Source organism: Lissotriton helveticus, chromosome 5_1 (genome assembly GCF_964261635.1).
Source record: "Lissotriton helveticus chromosome 5_1, aLisHel1.1, whole genome shotgun sequence".
In the NCBI taxonomy this organism is placed as follows: domain Eukaryota; kingdom Metazoa; phylum Chordata; class Amphibia; order Caudata; family Salamandridae; genus Lissotriton; species Lissotriton helveticus.
Window position 1 is genome coordinate 1137484650 of NC_136065.1, and position 22958 is coordinate 1137507607.

The following is a 22958-nucleotide window of genomic DNA, read 5'->3' on the forward strand; positions in this document are numbered from 1 at the left end:
TGAGAGGAGAACGATTGGGCTGAAAACACACATAAGGGAACTGATTGCTGGAATAAGGACATGGAGGGCACTAGATAAGTGGGAAGAGAGGTGGTCCAAGAAAGGGACCGGCAGGAGAAGCATGATTGGTATGACACCAGGACAGCAGGGAATAGAAGCTTACCCTTTGCGTGAAGTTGCAAACGGGAACTATGTACATGTCCCTTGGAGTAGGGGAGATTTAGCTGCTTTTACCACCTCTTTCCCCAAGTTACGAGAGAACCCTGTGGAGTGGTACAAGCAAGTCGAGAGGTTTGTAAAAATCTCCAAGGTCCTATGGATAGATCTGAACACGCTGTTTGACATTGTAGTACCAGGAGATCTGTGGACGGCATGCAAGGTTAGCGCTGAGTGGCCCACAACGGAGCCAGAGAGAGATGCTAAGACTAATGGGCCGTCCGAGATTGTGATGGCAAAATTCGAGAGAGTGATGACTTGGCTGAAAGAAAAAGTGCCAATGCAAGACATAGATTGGGTCAGAATAGACCGAACAAGACAGGAACCCAAAGAGACAGTTCATGAATATTACGAGAGATTGCTGAAGGCGTTTAAACAGTATAGCGGCTTGGATGTAATGGATCCAAAAGACATAGGGCAATTTGTGTCCAAGTTCGTCCTGGGACTGAGACCGGATATTAGTTTAATGATTCAGCAACACTCGATTTGTTGGCAAACTAAACCCCTAGATGAAATACTGAGATATGCCAGGTACTGCTGTGATGAGATAGACTCTAAGGCTAAGAAACTAAAAGAAAAGTTGATGGTGGTACAGATGCAGGCAGCAGGGAAAGGGGGACAACAGCAACAGCAGCAGGGAACAGGTACAGGAGGAAAGAAGCAGTACAGTCAGAACAAGGGCAATGAGGAGAGTTCCACCTTTAGACCCAGAATAGACATAGCTGCCTTGAAGAAAACGACTAGGTGCCACCAGTGCAACGAGGTGGGGCATTGGAAACGCGAGTGCCCTTACAATGTAGAGATAGGAGAGCAAGAGATAGAGGAGGAAGAGGTTCAGAGCGCGCCTACAAGAGGGGTAACGCCATACCAAGGAAAGGTGCTCAAAGGGGGGGGGGCTCCTCCCCGAGCCCAGTTCCCGCAACCTCCTCGAGTAGGGAGTATGGGTAAGACCTATAGACAAATGCCCCTGTTTGTGGAAGGTGAAGAGTGCTATTATGTGGACCCATTAACCGGACAGAGAGTGGAAAGAGAAGACTGCACCCTTGGGGCAGCCTTGGAGGTAGATCAGAGGGGACCCTATGTGGAAGCAGAAGTAGCAGGGTGCCCTACGACATTTCTGGTGGACACAGGAGCCACTAGATCCACGATCAGATCAGCTGCAGTTCCAGACCTGCCCATGTCTGGAGAGACCATACAGGTGGTAGGGGTCGCAAACAGGAGAATAACCAGCCAATTGACAGAACCGGTGCAGGTGAAAATAGGGAAGTACAGTGATGAGCACCAGTTTGTGGTTTGCGATTCAAGCCCTGTGTGTCTGTTAGGAAGAGACCTGTTGTGTAAATTGAATTGTACTATATACTGTACACCTCAGGGAGTGGAGGTATTGACTAATGATGATGATGCAGATTTCAAAGTTGCAAACTCAAGAATATGTGTGGAGCTGTACCCTACTTTGACAGTAGACGAGCTTCCCTGGGACTTGAGAGAGACAGTGGCATCCGAGGTATGGGATTTCACTGGGGAAGAGATTGGATTGGTCAAAGGGGTAGACCCAGTGAAAATTGTAGTGAAACCGCATGCTGAGTTCCCAAGAACACCCCAATATAAATTGACTCCAGAAACGATTGCAGGCATAAAGCCCGTGATCGAGTCCATGATTAAACAGGGAATACTGAAAGAAATCGTGGGTAGTCCATGCAACTCCCCGATTATGGGTCTGCAGAAACCAAATGGGAAATTTCGGATAGTGCAGGACCTTCGAAAGATTAATAACATAGTCGTTTCGTGTTGTCCAGTGGTACCGAATCCATCAGTGATACTGTTTCAGATTCCATTCCAAGCAGAGTGGTTCACAGTGATCGATCTTTGTCAGGCTTTCTTTTCGATCCCTTTGGACGAAGATAGCCATTTTCTTTTCGCATTTAAGCTGGAAAATCGCGTCCTAACATGGTGTCGTATCCCTCAAGGGTATACAGAGAGTCCATCGATCTTTAACCAGCTTTTGAAGAGAAATCTTGAAAGTCTAGTGCTGCCCCAGAAGTCAGTTCTGGTCCAGTACATAGACGACCTCCTTGTGGCGTCAGAAACAGAAGAAGCTTGCAGGGAAGACTCCATTGCTTTGTTAAATCACCTAGCTGCCAATGGGCATAAGGTGTCCCCGGGAAAATTGCAGTACTGCCTGACAGAAGTGCAGTACTTGGGACACAGAATTGAGAAAGGCAAACGAAAAGTGTCACCAGATAGGATAGAGGCGATCATGAAAATGAATGCGCCTAAAACACAGAGAGAGGTCAGGATGTTCCTAGGGATGGTGGGTTATTGCCGACAGTGGATCGTGAACTTTTCACTGAAAGCAAAGCCCTTGCAAAAACTGACGCACAAAGAGGTGAGTGATCCGGTACCATGGGACAAAGACTGTTTGATGGCGTTCCTACAGCTGCGAGAGGACCTGTGTCGTGCTCCGGCATTGGGAATGCCTGATTACAATAAACAATTTTTCCTTTACTGTTGTGAGAGAGAAGGTTGTGCGTTGTCTGTGTTGGTCCAAATCCATGGGAATGCCCGTAGACCAGTTGCTTATTTCTCGGCTACTTTAGATCCAGTAGCCGCAGCGTTGCCCGGATGTCTCAAATCCGTTGCTGCAACGGGTGTCAGCATTGAGAGATGTGAAAATATCGTCATGGGGCACCCGTTAGAGGTGTGCGTGCCACATTCTGTTGAACTGTTGATGACCAGGACCAAAACACAGCATCTGACCAACAGTAGGCTCACGCGCTATGAGCAAGTTATTCTTGCTGCAGAAAATGTGACCCTCAAGAGATGCTCTGTTTTGAACCCTGCTACCTTGATGCCACTTCCAAATGATATCGATGATGATGATGAATGTACAGACCATGACTCTCTTGATGTGACTGAACTATGCACCAAACCCAGACCCGACATCGTAGATGAGCCACTGACCGACCCAGACGAAGTTTTCTTTGTCGATGGCTCATGTGTAAGAGACGAGGTTGGGCAGTTGAGAGCAGCTTATGCTGTTTGTACAATTGAAGGAGTTGTGGAAGCTGGGTGCCTGGAAGGAGTACACTCCGCTCAGGTAGCCGAGATTATTGCCCTGACACGTGCTTGCTTAGCAGGCAATCAAATTCGAGTTACCATATACACCGACAGCCAGTATGGGTATGGGGTAGTTCATGATTACGGGCAGTTATGGTCTCAAAGAGGGTTCATGACTTCTTCAGGCTCTCCCATTCGCAATGGAGAGTTTGTGCGCCTGTTGTTAGAAGCATTGCAATGCCCAGCAAGTATCGCAGTTGTAAAGTGCATCGCACATACCAGAAATGAGGACTTTGTTTCGAAAGGCAATAGATATGCTGATGAAGTTGCGCGGTATTGCGCGGAACAAGGGTACTCTTTCACAGAGGTGGATGATCGTTACAGGAGACAAAAGATTTTGAAAAAATCTGGACAAGGGAAAATAGATTGGACCGAGGAAGAGAAGTCACACAAGAGAAAGGGTAGTAGTGGTCCAATAGCTTTAGATAAAGCGCAGAGAGGAAAGTTATGTCTTCACAGAGCCAAAACGTATTATGAAAATGTATACGTTGGAGAAGTTGACTGTGAACATGCTTTTAATTTAGAGTACTACACTAAGGATTTCCTGAAGGGAATGCAAGTGATTCCAAATGTGTATTTTGTATGTGGAAGAAATGCTTACGTGAGACTACCTGACAACTGGTATGGATCATGTTATTTGGCAATTGTCTTCCCCAAAATATATCATGCACAAGATTTAGTGATCATTGAGGGTCAGACATCATCGAGGGGAAGGAGAGATGTAGGTGATGCCGAAATGGTTGGAGATGTCTTTGGAGCTATGTTCCCTCTTTTGGGAATAATCCTTAATGATGTTAAAATTAGACGACTGGCAACAGTTGTCGACAGGTTGTCTGCCAGCACTGCTCAGTCCTTAATGCTGGTAGAAGGAGAGATGCAATCGATAAGAGCTATGGTTCTTCAAAATCGTCTTGCATTAGATGTCCTATTAGCAAAAGAGGGCGGAGTCTGTAAGGCTTTGAAGGTCCAGGAATGTTGCACTTACATTCCAGACAATTCGAAGCCCCTTGAGAAAGTTATTAAGAACATAACTAATATTCACAAGGAGATCGAAGACTTGAGTAGAGAAAATGTCTGGGAAAAGGTGGGCCACGGAATGAGTACAGTTGGAGGGTGGTTTTCCACCTTAGGCAAAAGCTTTGTTTGGTATATCCTAAAGCCTATCATCATAATATTGATCTGTGGGATAATATTGTGGGGATTGGTGAGGGTATTCAAATGGTACAGAGCAAGAAGGTCAGAAAGGGCCCAAAGAGAACAGCTGCGGAGATTGGCTGCCATACAAGATAATCAGTACAGGAGCCTGAGGGCTCTGGAAGCGCAGAGAATGCCAGCAATAACTGCAGTTTAAATGTTAGTGATGACCCCGAGAGGTCATCAAAGGGGGGAACTGAGAGAGCGCAAACTGATTTAAATGTATGAGTACATCACACTTACCTGTAGTAAGCACAAATCATGAAGAGAAATGCCATGAGTGCTAATAGTATCTGCAATTATAATCTGAATGTATAGCTAATGTAGAGATTTAAGTAGAAGTGGAACTAATACAAAAATGTGTAACCTTATATGATTTTATTAGATGTGATTATTTTTGAATCCATGTCGTGAAGCTGCTAAAACATAAGATGGTATATGGTTAAAAGCAGAACGTGGTAGGCCTCAGGGCCAGAGCTGGAGGGAAAGGGAAGATGGTTCTTTTCACGACACAGATTATATTAAGGTTTTTGGTCATTGCATTAATGGGCCATGATTTATAGAAATGTTTACTAAATAATAGAATAAGAGTATTAACATGCTTTAATTAAATGAAGAAGTTGAATGCTATAATCATAATGAGAAATATTGTAGGCCTGAAATGTTTTAACGTTGATTTACACGTACATGTCTGGGCTGAGAAATGTTGCAAGCCTTTTTAGAAGTCTATGAGAGTTGGGTTCTTGGCGGCAGATATCTGTCTGCAACAGGAAAGGGGGGATCCAATTATAAATGAATGAATAGAGGTCTGTTCAGTAGACGGCCCAGACATGGAGGAGGGTTCTGGAATGTTTAAGGGGTATCAGCGGGCCGGAGAAGAGCCTGAGAAGCAAGGTCAACTCTAACGTCTGAGGCCCAATACAAAGCATCATGGAAAAAGCCTGAAGCTACACCACATGAGAGGCGTTTCGCAAGGGGCGTCTCAAATGTTGTTGACTGTTTTGTATTAGGGACAGCACCCCTGGGTGGAGTTAGAGCAGATACCTGAGGACCCTTTAGAGAGCGGATGGGTAGGCAGTGAGGGGTCATGACTGGAGAACTATAGGTTTTCACCAAGAGACTTAGAGTGGGTGACTTCCCTTGGGGGTCATTCACTGCTGACACCTTTGTTAGGTTGGGATTTGGTTAAGTAGGGATACCATCTAGAACAGGGTAGGGACGCCTAACCTGTGTGTGTTTTCCTCCAACCTAAATGAAGGAGAGATATGCGTCTATGCTGATAGCTTTATTATTCTTAGAACTTGTGTTAGTGATTTCTGTTGCTCGTCTGAGGGCTTTTCGAGAGCACATGTATGTAATTGGACCTGTGTATCTCGTGAATCTCATTTTGAGATGTCTGTATTTGCAGCTTATCATTTCCTTACAATAAACTTTTGAAAGCTAGAAGTTGTCTGTGGTCTTTGGGAGTAGAGTCCTTTATTGGGTGAACTAACTTGCAGATGGGTGTACTGTTTTCCTCCTAGACAGGCAACAAAGGTTCAGTCGACCAGATCGAGGTTTGGATCAATAGATATAAGGTATCGATCAAAATCTCGCCCTTTCATGTGCATACCACCTCTTACACAGTCTCTAGCCAGGTCGGCAACCAGGTGGTGGTGAGGGCAGGTGCTTTGCACTGGTCTAAATGTCTCCGCAGCAGGCGCCATCTTGAGGTTCACCGCGGGCCGTCCTGCAATCCCCGGCTCTCCTGATGAGTGCATGTAGCCCGGGAAATGGATGTGCCTCCTTGTCCTTTGCAGACCTTCCCCCACGGGCAGCCGGACGCAGGGCATTCGCTGGTGGTGCTGGGGCACAGACTGTGAGGCACAGAGGACCGAGCTTGGTACAGATTCTCCTATTCAGCTTCCATCTTGGCCACACCTCTTTCTGTGTTTTAAACTTCACTCTGTAGCTGTATCATCGCTAAGCCCCGCCCCTTCCCCTACTGTCATCATGAGTCTGGTGGAGAGGCCCAAAGGGCTGACCTGCACACTGCAGTGTTCATGTAAACACTACAACTGTAAAAATGTAATTTAGCAATGGGACCATGGCAGTTGACAGGTGTCAGTGCTACACCATCAAGCCACTAAGGAGGAAATGCCTCTGTCTATGAGAGTACTTGTGTTTTCCAGCTGTCTCCTTCTTTCCTCTGCACTTTTCTTCCAAGCACCCATCTCCCTGCACTCCAAGTTTTTACCTTATATACTTCTCCTCCTCTCCCTTTCACTACAGTTTGTTCTCACCCTCATGTGCTTCTCCCTGCTCCACATGTAGCTGTCATTTTCGTGTGCTACTTACTCTATTGTGTTATTGTTGCCCACACCCTCTGTGTTTCTTTCTCCATGTGTGCTTTTTTCTGTACCACCTCTGTTGCTCTCTCCCTTGTCCAATTTTTCCCCTCCTCACCTCCACCTGCCCCCCATTCATTCCTCCATTAGCAACGCTACTCTTGCAGTTCTTTTCTAAAACAAGGTGTGTTTTAACCCTACAAAAATGCTTATTTTTTATTTACAGATCTAATTGGTGTCTACCATCTTGGATTGGTAAATAATAAGTGGAAGCAAATGGCGCCCACTTCATTCCGCTGGCACACACACATATGCTGATGCCAGCAAGTGCATATGCTGTTGCACAGGTAGACAGCTCAAGGAATGATGCGACTGGCAGTTGCGTCATTGCACCTTTTTTTTGTTTTTCTAATGATGCTCCACACAATCAGGAAAAAGCAGACGCTGTAGAGCATTACCAAAAGACATTGACAAAGACAATAGATCTCAAAGGCAAGACTGATTGGTTTTTGCCAGTGCTTTTTTTAAAGGTGACTCTAATGCCATGATCGTGTCGAAAATGAACATCTACAAGTGGCCTCATGGAGCTTGGCTGAATTTATGTCAAAATCTCTGAACAGCCAATGTTTTACAGCATGCACTCAATAACTAATGTTTTATTAATAAGTGTAATTATTTTAACAGGTGTGGAATTTGTGGTGCCCAGGACCGGATTTTACTGCAAGCTATGCGGTCTCTTCTACACAAGCGAAGAGACAGCCAAGACAACTCACTGCCGAAGTACGGTTCATTACAAGAATCTTCAGGTAAGACGCATGCTCTCTTTCATGGCCATTATTTGGTATGAATCAATCACTAATTTGGCAGCTTGTGTGGTACATATATGTTTGTGTTAATGTTGTGTTTAGAAGGCAGAGTACTCATGACTTTGGATACACTAACTCATCTTTTTCCATTATGCTTTCTTTGCGCGTCTCAAAGCGACAATTATGCACAAAAGTTAACTCTTCCGGAAAATCTACGGGTTATCTGCTTGCAGCCAAAGGCCCAACTTCTAAGTTATATTTTCAATTAAGAAATAGGAGGTCAGTGGTACGTTTTTAGTCGCAGTCTACCAGACAGCACAGATGTCTGGTTTGCTAGAAACATCTAGGAGACTTTCAGAAAGTTGACATAGGAATGTATTCGGCCTGTTGATTACTATTCGCTTTGTGTTTTATAACTCACATTTTCTGGCTTTCTATTTGCTGGCTTTATTTGCTTTAGGCTCTCCAGGTTCAGTTTGTCCCTCCCGTTGCCTAAACTGTGTTACGGTATTCTTCCATAAACTCCCTTTCTGTAAACAGGCCTTTAAATCTTCTTCTTATCTTGTCTCATGAGCTGTGCAATCAAAGACCGAGGTCGAATGTCAGGAGTTGTCTTCCGGGACGCTTGTTTACTTTTCTTTCTCTGACTTCAAAGTCAGAGAATTTATGTGACAATCTTGCTGGGTACTTGGGTTAGGAAAGAGATTTTTTCTAGCACACAACATTTAAATGAACTGTGTAAGTATTTCAGAATTAGGAACACAAATGAAGCACATCCTTTGTTCTTTCAGAAGTGTGTTTAAAACAAACACTTTTATGTGATAAAAAAAATCATTACATTGGATGATGCAATTTCCACTTACTTTTGTTTGTGCACTGAGCAAATTTAATGTGTTGTGTGTAATTGCAGAGCGCTACCATACCTTGCATACTCCACTCTATGTCACTCCTAGGTATTCCCTTAGAAGCGGACAGTGACTTCCTCTAGCAATTCCAAGGTGCTCCTCTAGGGGCTAGTGTGGTCAAGCAGCCTTAGGCTTATCAGAGAGGAGTGTTAGACAACTGCAAAATACACACTCTGTCAATAATGTGGCACACAACTTAATAAGGAGATCAACACCAATTTAGAAAAATAACATGCATCTTTATATATATTTAGGCCTCAGTAGCAATACGATCAGGTAAGTATGTTTCGAGAGAGAATTGGAGCTTTGCAAGAGAAATACTTAACGCATTTCTCGTAAATGGCAATGTTAACATATATAGGGTAAGCAAGTACTGCATTCAGGTATAGTACGGCTAATTATGAGACCAATCTCCTGATCTTAAGGTGAGTATAGGGCAAGGTCCAAGGCATCACCAGCAGGTCACCTCCAGCCGCACTAGGGCAGCTGGGTGCAGTGGTGCAAAACAGCGTTGGATGCCCAATGTTAGTTGATGGGGACTGGTCTATGTGAAAAGAGACTGCAGGTCTGGACTGGGAAGCCAGTCGGGCTGACCCAACCAGAGGGTTCAAGTCTTGCGATGCTAGGGGATGTGGGGACACCTGAGGTCCTCTTCTCCTCCGGCTGGTTGCAGAGGGTATTTGAGGTGTCGGGTTTCTTTGTCTGGGAGCACTTGTGGTTGAGGGGTCTTGTAGGAAAGGGCCCTTTCTGCATGGTTGCCCCCTAACTTCTTGCCAGATATCTGATGCAATTTGACTGAGTGCCCTGGGTCCCTGCCAAACAGGTTCCCAGGGCCTGTGTTCTTTCCCTAACCTGTACCATTGTTTCCACAATTGGCACAACTCTGGTCTACCTGTAGGTCCCTTGTAAGGGGTACCTATAGTACTAAGGGCATGGTAGCCAGGGAAAGGCCTCTGAAGGCTACAGCATGTATTATGCCACCCTCAGAGACCATTCACCACAAACATGCACCACTGCCATTGCAGCCTGCGTGTAGTGGTGCAGTTAAAAGTGAAAAGTCGACATGGCACACAGGGATATGTGCCATACCTGCCCAGCACTGCATGAGGCATAGGTAAGTCACCCTTAAGGCAAGGATGCCCTATACCTCATGTGAGGACCTATGTGCCTGAGCAGACAGGTCCCTATAACATCTAAGGCCATTATTAGATATTATAAGTGCCCAGTAAAGCCATCCTGAGTATATGATCTAGAAACTGGTCATTACGAGTTTCCTCACACCATAATGGCTTTACTGAATCCTTGGCATCAAACATTTCCGAATAATAAACCTACACTCCAGTGTCAAATGTATTATTCTATGCACTCAACCCTGAACCAAACCAACCACTAGTGGGTTCCTGACTGGTCAACACCAGCCTCCCACCACGAGACAGGTTTCTGAACCCCTGTGGTGGAAGCCTTAGTTCCCTGGGCTCAGGAACAAAACCTTCCCTGAGCGGAGGTCAGGAAGAGCCATCTGTGGCAGTGAAGCTTCAAAGGCCTTGCCGCCTTTGCAACGCGACCCCCAGCCTCTCCTGCTATCAGGAGCAGGCCCCCCTCCTGTCCCACCCCCTTTCCACCGGGAAAACAGGTGGGAAAAATCACGACAGCCCAGAATTTGTGTCCACCTCTGCCAACCCCACCCCTCAGGTGAGGGAGGCGAGGTGAAGCCACTCTTCAGTGCCCGCCGTCTTGCAGATAGCAAGCACCCTCAATTCAGGTCTAGGCATTGTGCCCACTCACCCACGTGGGGTGAGCACACTAAGGGCGTATTCACCCTAAGGACAGTAGCCCATTGGTTACTACCTCAAGACCCCTAAAAACACCCCTAAATACAGTATTTAGGGGGCAGCCATGTACCCACAAATCTTAATCGATGACCTAAGAAGACTGGAACCCGAAAGACATTGCAACAGTGAAGACTCCAGGCCAAATGACTTGGCCGGCCTGCCTCGGCTCCGAATTCCCCTGCAAAGAAAACAACGGCTCCAAAAAGAATCAGCAACCTCCAGACTAGGTGAGGACTGATCCCTGCCTCAACAAAGACTTGAGACTCCCGAGGACAGCAGCCATGTCAATAAAAGAAGATCAAGCCCTTGCTGAACCAAGAAACCCTGCTCCAGGACTTACCTATGCTCCCACCGTTCATCACCCATTTCCAGAGGGTCCACTGGTCCTGCAGTTGTCCCCCAGCAGTCTTGACCTCCAATCCATTGAGGGGTGTCACATCCAAGGTCCAGTGTCGACGCCGGCGCCCTTTTTACGATTAACCCCTTGACTGTGACCTTCCCGGTCAGGAGAAGCCCGACTTCCAAAGACACCCTTGCAACCTCCGGCCCTGCGTCTTGGTAACCTCAACCAGCAGTGCCCTGATGTCGCCTGGCATCTCAACTTCTTCCCCTGGCTGTTGGTTCCATAGAAGAAACCACCTGGTTTGAGTCTGCAGCCTGAAACCGGGTAACCTGGGTAACATTAACCACACAACGCTGTGAGCACCCTGAACCTGGCTGCCCCTGTGAATACCAGTCAGTCAGCAAACCAGCAGCTGGTAGGTTTTCAGAGGCATCTCTAACGTGCCCTCTGGGTGTATGTATTAATGAATCCAACATTGGAATCAGTGTGGGGTTATTAATATGAGATGTTTGATACCAAACATCTCTGTTTTCAGTGAAGCCATCATGTAGCTAGGAAACTCGTTTTAACCAGTGTCCAGTACATGCACTTAAAATGGCTTACCTGATCACTTGTACTGGCAGCAATTGAACTGACCAGTACAGGGACATATCTGCTCATGCTGGTATGCTCACACATGTAGTATAGTGCACCCGCCTTAGGGCTGTAAGATCTGCAGTAGGTGTGACTTGCCTGCACTGCATACAGTTTCTGCAGGCATGGCACACAGGGATGTGTGCCATGTCGTACTTTCACTTTTGTGTGCACCAAGGCACACAGTGGCAATTTGCATGAGCTTGGTGAGGGGTCCACTTGGGTCACACAATTTGTGATACGGCCCTTAGGGACCCTCTTTAGTACTTCAGGCCCTAGATACTGGAGTACCATTTACTAGGGACTTACAGAGGGTACTGAATGAATTACCAATTTGGGTACAGTTGCACAGTTTTCGGATAGGGATCCGGCGACCTGGTAAACAGGAACCCAGTGCTCTTCCAGTCAAAATCATATCAAATTCCAGGCAAAACATGGGGTGACCATGTCAAAAAAGGAAACTTTCCTACAATTACACTCTATGCCGCCCTTGAGCAAATGCTCTCTACCCTGCACTACTCCACTCTATGCCACTTCACTCTACTCGGAAATAATCTACTCTATGCCACTTCACTCTACGCCACTCTATTCCACTCTGCACCACTCCACTCTATGCCACTGAAATCTACACCACTCTACTCCTAACCACTGCACTCTACGCCAATGCACACTACACAACTGCATTCTACTATCACTGCACTCTATGCTACTGCGCTCTGCTCTGCATCACTGTACTCTACGCCACTGCTCTCTAAGCCACTCTATTCCACTGCACTCTGACACTAATCTGCAACACTGCACTCTACGCCACTAAACGCTATGCCACTATACTCTGCACTAATCCACTTTATGCTTCTCCACCCTATGCCATTGCACTCTATGCCACTGCACTGAACGGCACTATACTCTTTTTTTAAACCACTCTGTGCTACCCTACTCTGCACCACTCTACTCTACTGAACTTTATGCCACTCAACTCTGCGCCACTGCCCTCTGCATCGCTCAACTCTGTGCCACGTCACCGTCCACCACTCTATGCCACTGCACTCTACTCTACACCACTGTACTCTACTCCACTGTGCCATTCCCTTCTGCACCACTGCACTCTACTATGCACCACTCTAATCTACACCACTTCATTCTACAACGCTGCATTATAAGCCATGGAATTCAATGCCACTGCACGCTTCTCCACTATACTATACAACACTCTACGCCAATGCACTCTACAACAGTCCACTCTACCATGTGATGTTCCCAGAGTACAAGTCCTATAAAAAGAAGTGGGGGACTAACTAAGTTAGGCAGTCACCAAGTGACATCATGACACATGCCATCACAGTGCACGACGTCTCGCTGCATGACTTTGTACGTGGCCTCACCGGAAGTGACATCACAAGAAGTGACATCAAATAGCAAGACCTCACACATATGTTCATGAGATCTATCATAAGTGCATTTTAAGTGCTTTATGAGATTTAACAAATGAGATTCGGCATTGAGGTTGTGTCAAATAAGTGACGCAATCCTGACGCAAAATCTGGGCCTCAACTTATATATTTTCTTTTTACCAAACCCTGCCACAAAGAAACTGGCAACAGGGAGAGAAGCCTGGTAGTAGATCTGTTCTGCTTAATTGGTTGCAAAGTCTGCATTTTAAAATATTTTATGGGGTTAAGGTATCTGCTGCAGAGGTGACCAGTAAATATCAGGGAATAATAATGGTGAGATTTAACCTATTTGTTGGAGAGATCTGTGTTGTGTGTAGTCCCAGATATGAATAAAAGTAGTTTAGAAGATTAATGTGTGTCCTGTAAAGCACATCATATAACATGCAGATGAAATTTTTTAAATTTATATAGATAGGTAAGTGGGTTACTGCTTTGAACACAAAGATCATTTTGTTACCTGCAGTTCATAAATTGTAATCCTTCTAATTTAACACAGCGAGCTATGAAGGACATGAGACTCCTACACCATGTAACGCATCTTGTACCTTGATATGCACACTTACGTGAGTTATTGTTAATGGATAATATGTCAAGTGCTTTAACACCCTACACTGGGATAAGTAGTGCTATAAAAGAAATAAAATATTGCTATTTAAATTGTTAAGTGTGTAAATACTGGGACAGACCAACACATGTGGCATTCTTACAGTGCATGGACTTTGTGTACAGGGACTGAACAAAGTCAAAAGCGACACCACATGACTCTTAAGTACTTGTGAAGAGCTGCATGCTTTTATTTCCCCTTTATTGTATTTGAAAATCCACAGCGTCTCCGGTCGGGATACTCGAGCAAAAGGAGGCCTGATTGCCCCTTAACCTTGGCCCAGCTGGAAGTGACAAAAAGCCAGAACGCCGACTGCAAGTTGCTGATGAGAATGGAAAGCAGACTAAGTGTGCAGGCGCTGCTGAACATGTCCCGGTGTCTGGAAATTATACCGGGACAAGTTCAGTATATTTGTGTGTGGCCAATCTTCTTGGCAGGGTGGACGGCGTCCACCCTGTGAAAATAGTGGGTGGACGCCGTGTATCCCCAAGTACCCCCGACTCGTGCCCTGGCTATTCCAGTGTATGGCACTCAATGCAACTCCACACTATGCCACTCCAATACACCCTTCAACACTCTACTCCACTTTTCGCCATTCGACTCTATTACACTCCACGCAACTCTCCTTTATGTTACTAACTGTTAGCCAGGCAAAACAGGAGCCATGCTGGTTTACAACATTGCTAAAACATATTGGTAAAACTAAAAGCTCTTGCATAGGCAAGACCTATTGACTTTGTCAATGCTAGTTTGGCTCTGGGAACATATCCTCTGACAACACATTGCGGCCCTGTTTGTTGACTGATATTGACAATGGTCAACTCATTTACCAATGTTTTTTTCATTTTGTAAAGCAAATGCAAACCTCGAGCAATTAAAACATAAGAAGGGCGAGTGGCCAGTATAGCAGAAGGACCTCAGGCGAAGCACAAGGTTGGTGAACCTTGACACGCATGGCTACAGGAAGAGGAACTCGGCCAGGGTAGGGGATACAGTGGTACTCCCTTGAGGCTGTGACCATTGTGGTGGTCACGCGTTGCCTTTTCTGACACTGCAACCCTTCGCCCTACTATAGCAGGACAAGTATGCAGTTACTCATTACGGCTGTAGGGAGACAGCTAATGTTACTGAGCCCAGTGGACAGATGGATCCATTTAAAGGTTTGAAGTAGCTGACGTTTACTTGGCCAGGGGCCATGGCCGAAGCAAGATGGCCGGTGCATAAGTCACCCGGGAAACCTGCGCCATCGCTCCATTCTTTAATTGACACTCGCACAGCTGGCTAGAACCGAATGCCGCCTCCACAACCCGGAAGTCAACTCCCAGTGTGCAGCGGGCTTCCTTAGGGATAAAAAGAATAAAATTCTGTAGAGACTGAGTGCAGAAGTATCAAAATCTACCTAAACAGCGCCAATCTAATGACACTGCTTAGTTAGATTCATGCAAAAGGTGTGATTATGCATGTGTGTGAGACTTGGGGGTACCTAGCGAGCACAGATGCCTTTTTCGAAGGATTCACTCTGTATTTGACTGGATGCCGACTTTTGAGATTCTGTGTTCATATGCCCTGAAGTGATCCCGTGAGCAGCTGACTGTTCTGTGCTATCAGAGGACCCTATAAACAAAAACGTCTAATCTGTTGACAAACCGTCCAGTCTTACATCGGCCAAAATAATGGTGGTCGAGAAGCAAGACCTTGGCATTACTGGGAATTCGTATCAGGCTCACGATGGCTGCAGAGGTCAGACGCTCGTGCACCACGACAATATAGCAGATAGACACTTGAGGAGTGAGTCACTCTGGCACTGAGCCAATTTGTCTCAGAAGAGGAAACTATTCCTGTTAACGTTAGTAATGTAAGTGGAAGGTCATATAACCAGAGTGTATCTAGAGGTGAAGGGGATAGGATCGTATGGCCATGGGGATATCATGACATCATCCAGTAATTGCCTCAATGGGTCTTTAAACCCAAGCAGCCATCACCAACAAAGGGAAATTCTGGAGTGACTGTTGTTGGTTATTGTTGGCTATGCAGACAGGCTAAAGAACTGTTATTTTCTCTTTGCTGGATGCCTTTTAACAGATGGACAATAGCCGCCACTGTCAGGTAGGGAGATGTTTTTGAGTGATGTCACCCTTGCTGTGCCTGCCTCTAACGCTAGCCGGAATGACTTCACAGAGAGGAAACATTGCTCTGGATTTATATAAGGCCGGTTGCCTAGAAACATAATCTCTGGAGGGCCAGGCTAACTGAAGGACCAGTTCTCAAAAAAGTGAATACATTTCAAATTTCTTTTTTAATTGAGAAGGGATTCAATAAGAGCTTACGGGGATGCAGTGATAGTCACAAGTTCCTATGAGTCCTCTTAGACTTCTTTAGTAAGTTCCTATTTATGCCCATGCAAATGCTTTTTTGCCTGTGTAACTGGGCATAGTATAGAAGTAGGCATGCATAAAATGTAATGCATTAGAAGAACTGTCCTCAAGACGTTGTTTTTTTCCCACTGAAAATATATTTTTGTCTATGGAGAAATGTATTTCCAATAATGTTGTAAGTGTCCACACCATTACATACTAGACCTTTAAAAGTTTTAAATACCCTTTAACACCCAACTTTGTTGGTGTGCACAAACATCCTGTTGAGTTTCTATCCTGAAATATAGAAGGATGGAATATAATGCCATTGTAGAGTCTTTTTGTTGATAACAAAAGGTGGTGACAACTAATATCCTTTCAAAATGCTCTGAAGATGTGGAACTTTTCCATAAATATGTATCTCCCGAACAAAAGGACAGGTTAGAAAAAATGCGGTACAAGTAAGACCCTACCAGAAGCATATGATATTGCATGCTCAGTCCAGGTGTTTCTCATAACTAACACCAAACGAACACTGCATCATCAGTATGATGCATCCAAGTAGGACCCCACATACTACCCGTCTTTTCCAAATATCTCATGCTCCACAAAAACACACCATAACAAACCTGTGGAACCAATGCCCACCCAACATGGAAACAAAAAAACTAAAAGACATGCTACTGACCAATAATAAAAATAGACAATCCACATGACCAAAAGACTCTACACCTCTACTTCTCTCAAATGGCTAAAGAGTGAACAGAACAGATCACAATCACACTCATACACCCCAAACTGCAAACATCCTACTACCACCCCCACAATCAAATTACCTTGTAAGCCAGATGAGTATGAGTGGATAGTAGAGAAAATGATACTAATAATTCATTACCATAGCACACCACCAAACTATAATGTTACCAGTCACACACCAAACAATCAACAGGAACAGGAATCTTTCATTCTTCATATGCAAGATGTTTCTTTCATTTCTCTCACTTATCCTCTTCGAGGTCCTCTTGTGCTTTTGCTACAGATGTTTTTAACTCCCAAACTCATCTGCATCAGATTTCTTTCCATTCTAACATACTCAATATAGTGTCTATTGTGAGTAAGGCAATGGTCTCCATCATCCCTTGTATCTGAGTTATCTTTCTATCACCCTCACCATAAAATTCACAAACTTCTAACACACCTGCGTGAGCGACACGCCTTGAAATCTGCAAACCTCTATACATCTGGTGAGATTCTGTGCCTGTTACACCATGCGTTCTGTGCAGACTCCATTTTAGCATTTCAAAAACTCCCACAGCAGTAGTGGGATCCAGTGCCCGGTGTACTACCCATTCTGAGCACATAAAGTCTTGCCTAGAACATGGAATACTGGCAAATAGTGGATCCCTACTGCACACCTTTCTGTGTGTTTGATCAAATGATCCAAATATCAACGATTACTTGCGTGCGGATGAGCCCTGTGTCCTTTGGACTTCCCAATAAATAGTGTGTATGTCTTATGTGTTCTCAGTCCAATCCATGTAGCCCCCAGAACACACTGTTGTATGTTGTAGTTTTTCTACATTCAAATTATGAAATTGTGTGATGAATAAACACAGGTTCTAGAACGACCAGGAATTCTAGTCTACAAGAATGTTTTTGAGATTGAATGAATTTGCAAGCTGTTGCAACATATACAGTGCACACTGGGGACTATACTGTTAGAGGACATGTAGCTCATACACACTAGTATATGGAAACACGCATCCACATAAAGACCTTCTTTATGTTAGCAAAAAGTAATACAGTTTCTATAAATGACAGCCAGCATCCCAAGCTATACTGTATGACTATTATGTCTGCAACTCCATCGAAAAAAATTACTCTGAAAGTGTGAGCAACTATAAATATTATTTCATAGCTTTCTTATATTCTCCACATTGTTACAAATAAAGAGCCAGCTAGATGACTGTTTAAAATTTTGCAAAATTTTATTAAACCTACAGCCACTGAAAGTACGGAAGATGCTTCTCAGCCACTCTGTGACGAAATTTCTGAGTTCTTCGAAGAAAAAATTAATCTGATTTATGATAACATTTTAACTTCTAAAGCTGGGGCTATCACATCCATTCCCGAAGCTAAACCCAGCACTCAGACCACAGACTCTCTGTTTGTCATTCCCCCCGTCACAGATCAAAACCTGGCAACCCTTATAGGCCATATGAAAACAGGCTCCCCCAACGACCTCCTTCCGGCTAAAATGGTGGCCCCTCTAATTTCCATCTTAGGCCCCTCGATCCAGGCAGTTATTAACACCTCCTTGGCCAAAGGTCAAGTCCCCATGGAATGGAAGAATGCGGTAGTAAACCCAATCAGGAAGAAGGCGACCCTACCATCGACGGATCTAACTAACCTCCGACCTATCTCTCTCCTGCCCTACATCGGCAAGTTAACAGAGAAGCACGTGAACACCCACTTTTCTAACTATATCGAGACAGCGGATGGCCTAGATCCTTCACAATCTGGTTTTAGGCCCAACCATAGCACCGAATCCGCCCTACTGGCTGTCACCAATAACATCAGGATGACGCTTGACAGTGGAGGGTCGATGATTCTGATGCTATTGGATTTATCCGCTGCCTTCGATACGGTGTCTCACGATTTGCTTCTCTGCCGTCTGAGAGAGATAGGATTGGGAGGCGCAGCTCTGTCCTGGATGGAGAGCTTTCTTTCGGATCGTTCTCAAGAAGTCAGATTGGGCTCCCACAAATCCATCGCCAGGGAGCTCACCAGGGGTGTGCCACAGGGCTCATGCCTGAGCCCTACATTGTTTAATGTATACGTGGCCCCCCTGGCTGACTTAGTGAGATCTTTTGGGTTTATACCGGTGTCCTACGCCGATGACACCCAACTTCTGTTCCCTTTTAAGACCTTCTCTCCTGCTTTACAAAGAACATTTGCAGAAGGAATGAGGGCAGTTTCCCAATGGATGGCCAACAACTGCTTACAGTGCAACGTGACTAAAACAGAGGTTGTACTTTATGGGGCAGCAGCAACACTATGGTCCAGTGAGTGGTGGCCTCGTGAACTTGGACCCGCCCCCATCCCCAAACAGACCATAAGAAATCTGGGAGTGCTATTCGATCAGTCACTGACTTTCAAAGATCATGTCAACCAGGTTGCTGGTACCTGTTTTGGGGTTATCTCTTTGTTAAGAAGGGTGTTTCCTTTTCTCCCTGATCACCACAGAAAGACCTTGGTCCAGGCTCTGGTCGTCAGTAGATTGGACTACTGCAATGGCCTTCTTTTGTCATCTAATGAAGGCCAATTTAACAAACTACAGGTGGTCCAGAATACGGCTGCGAGGTTAGTCATGAATGCTCCATCTAGGACTCCCTCCCAGCCACTGCTGATGGAACTGCACTGGTTGCCAGTGCGACTGCGGACCAAATTTAAAATCTTGTGTACAATTCACAAATGCCTGATGGGGAAAGGCCCGAAATTCCTGACTACAGCCTTTATACCTTATGTTCCTGGCCGCTCACTACGATCGAGCAATCTCCAGCTCCTTAAGGTTCCCAAAATTAAAAAAACTCGCCAAGGAGGCAGGGCTTTGGCATACACAGGGCCTGTTCTGTGGAATACCCTTCCCCTTTCACTAAAGCTCAGTGCTGACCACCTGTCTTTTCGAAAAACCCTCAAAACTTACCTTTTCTCTAGCATTTAATTTTATTCCCCACTGTCCATTGGTACTGTCCGGGCACAGCAGCAGGTTTCTCCGGGATGGCAAAGCGCGGAGATACCCCTTTGGGGGTTTATTCAGGCGCTATAGAAGCACATAAATAAATAAATGATGCATGTTACTAGACTAGAAAAGCCCAAGGCACTATGTGTACTTGAGAAGTAGATTTTTTTAATGCAGAATGCACGTTTTCTTCCAGTAGTCTCTTTCAATACATTAAACGCGTGAAGTTTGCAGAGAAAGAGAACAATGTAGCAATGATCCAAGCTGTTGCTTGCTAAAACAATCTCTGATCTGGTTCTTCCACTGAAGCAGCAATCCACATTTGTATCACGTAGACTGCTCTTCCCGGGTCTTATTACTGAGTCAATCCAACATCCAGATAGGCACTCTCAAGTCACCTGTGGCAATAGACGCAGAGCAGACTATTCAGCATGAACCACAGAGAGACACTCATCTGAACAGGTAAGCCCACTGTCCATCCCGGGTCCCACAAAGAGAGACTCCACACCACGTCAGCGTGAAACAGTGGCGATTGTACCAGATGGTGCAGGGTGCAAGAATGTACTTGCTGTGCTTACGCTGTGACACACGGAGCACCAGAGACCACCACAGCCCATGCCAAGAATAGAACTCCCTTATATGAATGCCCGAGACGGACCCACAATACAGCACAAGCATTCTATTCAGCCAACACCTCCTCACAGAGCATAAGCGACCAGCACTTCCAAATTTAAACATGGCTGATACTGTAGTTGGGCTTGCCCTGCACTAGTGATGCTTGCATACCAAACAGCGTCAAGTTGACCAATAACTGGTCAATCCTACAACAAGTGTCACAAGCATTAAAAAATAGAGTCGGATGGCCTCAAAACAGTAACTAAAGACATAAGTGCAGAGAAAACTTTCAGAAAGCCACAACATTCTTCGTCTCCTCTTATAAGTAAATATTTTTTTAATATGGGGCAATCAGAGCTGATGTCAGCTTTTCAAACCTAGGAGAAGTAGTTAGTCTCCAGTACCGCTTCCCTGGCCTATTGTACTGCAGTCATGTCATCAGTAGGAGGGATTCTGCAAACTTCAGCTGCAAAAGCTGTCACCCTTCACGTGTTTTGGTTGGATGTACGTTGTTACGACTCGTGGTATTACCACGCGTACCGTTACAATGCGTATTTTACAACGCAAGTCGTTACCACGACTTGCGCTGTAGGGGTGCGGACTTAGTAATAGTTTAATTTACTATTCCAACACCAGCCTACATACAGTAGGGAAGGTGTTGGAATAGTAAATCTACTATTCGTTGTCCTTTAGCGCCCTCCAGCGCAAGTCGTAGTTATGACTTGCGTTCTAAAATACGCGTTGTAAAGGTACTGCGGGGTAATATCCACGTCGTAAAGGATGTTCCCCGTTTTGGTTGAATGCAGGCTAATGTTCATCCCTCTCATGCACTTCTAGGACGAGACCAGGAATTCTTTTTTCAGCACTGTTTTGCCAGCAGGTCACACATGTTCACCGTCAGCCACCCTGTCTATGTACAGTGAGCCACTTTTTAAAGATGTGGGAGAAATTCCTAATCTTCACCTTTAGAAGCACGTTTACAAAAAAACTGTTTTCCTTCTTTCTGCAATTGTTGCAGTTGCATGTCCACATGTGGCTGCCTTCTATAACGAGCACATCCTTATAACGTGGCTGGAGGTCACTGTAGTGCTGCTCAGTTTACCCTTGGGCTGCTGATGAAGATAGCACCCTAGTGCCACTGTCTTCCTGAGGCCACCTTTCTTGCAGTAATGCTTCTTTCTACTCTTCCTTTTTCTTTGTCTTATGTTCTTGACCTTTTCTTCCTATTTTTACATATCTTCTCTCAATTGTCTCTTCTTTTACACATGTCAATTCTTTAAACGTGTTACTACCCTTGTTGAGTTGGTAGCCTGTAACATATGCTGAGTGGCTACAATGTTATCACATGGTGTATTTATAGAGAATGTACAGAAAAAGATAAGTTTCAAGTATATGATGAAAGACCCCAGCAGTCGCACATGATGTAGCATGCTCAACCCTGGTCTATCAGCTGACACTCAAAGAACAGCAGGCTGTGCTCTTCGGCATCTTCACACTAGAAGGACACCACATTTGCCACAGTATTCCCACCATGAAATCGCCACTCCCTGACACCGGCAGAAGATTTATTCAAACATACATGTACGTGTATGTCGTGTATAATAATATGTGCTGGAGGCAGGGGTGCTGCAGTACCCCCAAAATACCAAGCTGGAGTTTAGAAGATGTATGAACAATACAGATGCTTTAAGTTTTGTTTCATTTTAACACATTTGCTGTACGTTTAAAGACAGGTAAATGTCAGGCTATGTCTACTGACAAATTGCTGCTTATTCTTTTAACATGGATATTGGTGTTTACTTTACTTTTGCTAACTGCAAAGTTAGAGGATTTTGTAAAAGTAATAACCTCACAATCTCCTGTGAGGTTACAAGGAGTGTGAAAGAAAAAAATTGTAGGATATCAGTTTTTTTCTAACACACAAGAACATTTACATTTCTGTAGATGAACTATTAAAATATTTCAAAATATATCAGCAGGTAAGAATTATTAAATAAGCACGTTTTTCTTTTAATTCGAAATTGTGCTGGAAACAAAGATTTTAATAGGATCTAAACAAAAAACTTGGTTATGTGCTAATGATAAATATTTGCTGACATCCGATTTCTACACATTATCTTTTGTGTGTTATATAGTTTTATCTTTAAACCTGCATGTACGTTTGAAATGTGTCATCATTTCAGTGAAATATGGTCTTTCTGTAAATGACAGTGTGCTACTAGGCCTTGTTTTTGTAATGTATTTGTGACGGTCTGCTCCAAAATGCACCACCGGCTACCTACCACACCCTTACCACTCTCCTGCTGCATGGACCTGGCTCATTTGCTATGTTTGTTCTTTTTGTGACACTTACGTTTCACAACCACTATGACTTCAATGATGTAACATTGTTGGCAGCACCCCCACTCTGAAAATTGTTACAGCACCATTGTTTACGAGTGCAAACGCACAATTTGAAGTACAGACACACAAAAATTAATCCGCGCATTTTACTTCGCTGGGATCCTGTGTAATTCGAAAAGGTCCAAAGGTAGTACAAAAAATGATGAGATATTGACTGCTCTTTACAGGGTTTATTGGAGATCTGCTTTATCTATCTGATAAGGAGAAGAGGTTCAGGTGTTAAAAAGTTGAAATCATATATAATTATTGTACCCCAATCATACAGAACAAATCATTCATTTACACGGAATCAAAATGATGACATGCGGCCTATGTTTTTCTTGTACTTTGCTGAAAAACCACAACAATACTTTGCAACTTTTGCATGTCTTAAAAAAATATAGCTCATACTATGTCTTATTCAGTGGTTAGGGTGT

General features: G+C 44.6%; 1 protein-coding gene across 4 annotated transcripts in view; it reads left to right on the plus strand.

The window, feature by feature from the left end:
• RBM20 (RNA binding motif protein 20) overlaps positions 1 to 22958 on the plus strand; it is a 504792-nt gene that overhangs the window by 476275 nt on the left and 5559 nt on the right. For all 4 annotated transcript variants that reach the window (XM_078643764.1, XM_078643763.1, XM_078643766.1 and 1 more), the window contains one exon: positions 7539 to 7660. In XM_078643764.1, coding sequence (XP_078499890.1) covers positions 7539 to 7660 — 122 coding nt within the window. The remainder of the gene's footprint in view (positions 1 to 7538; positions 7661 to 22958) is intronic.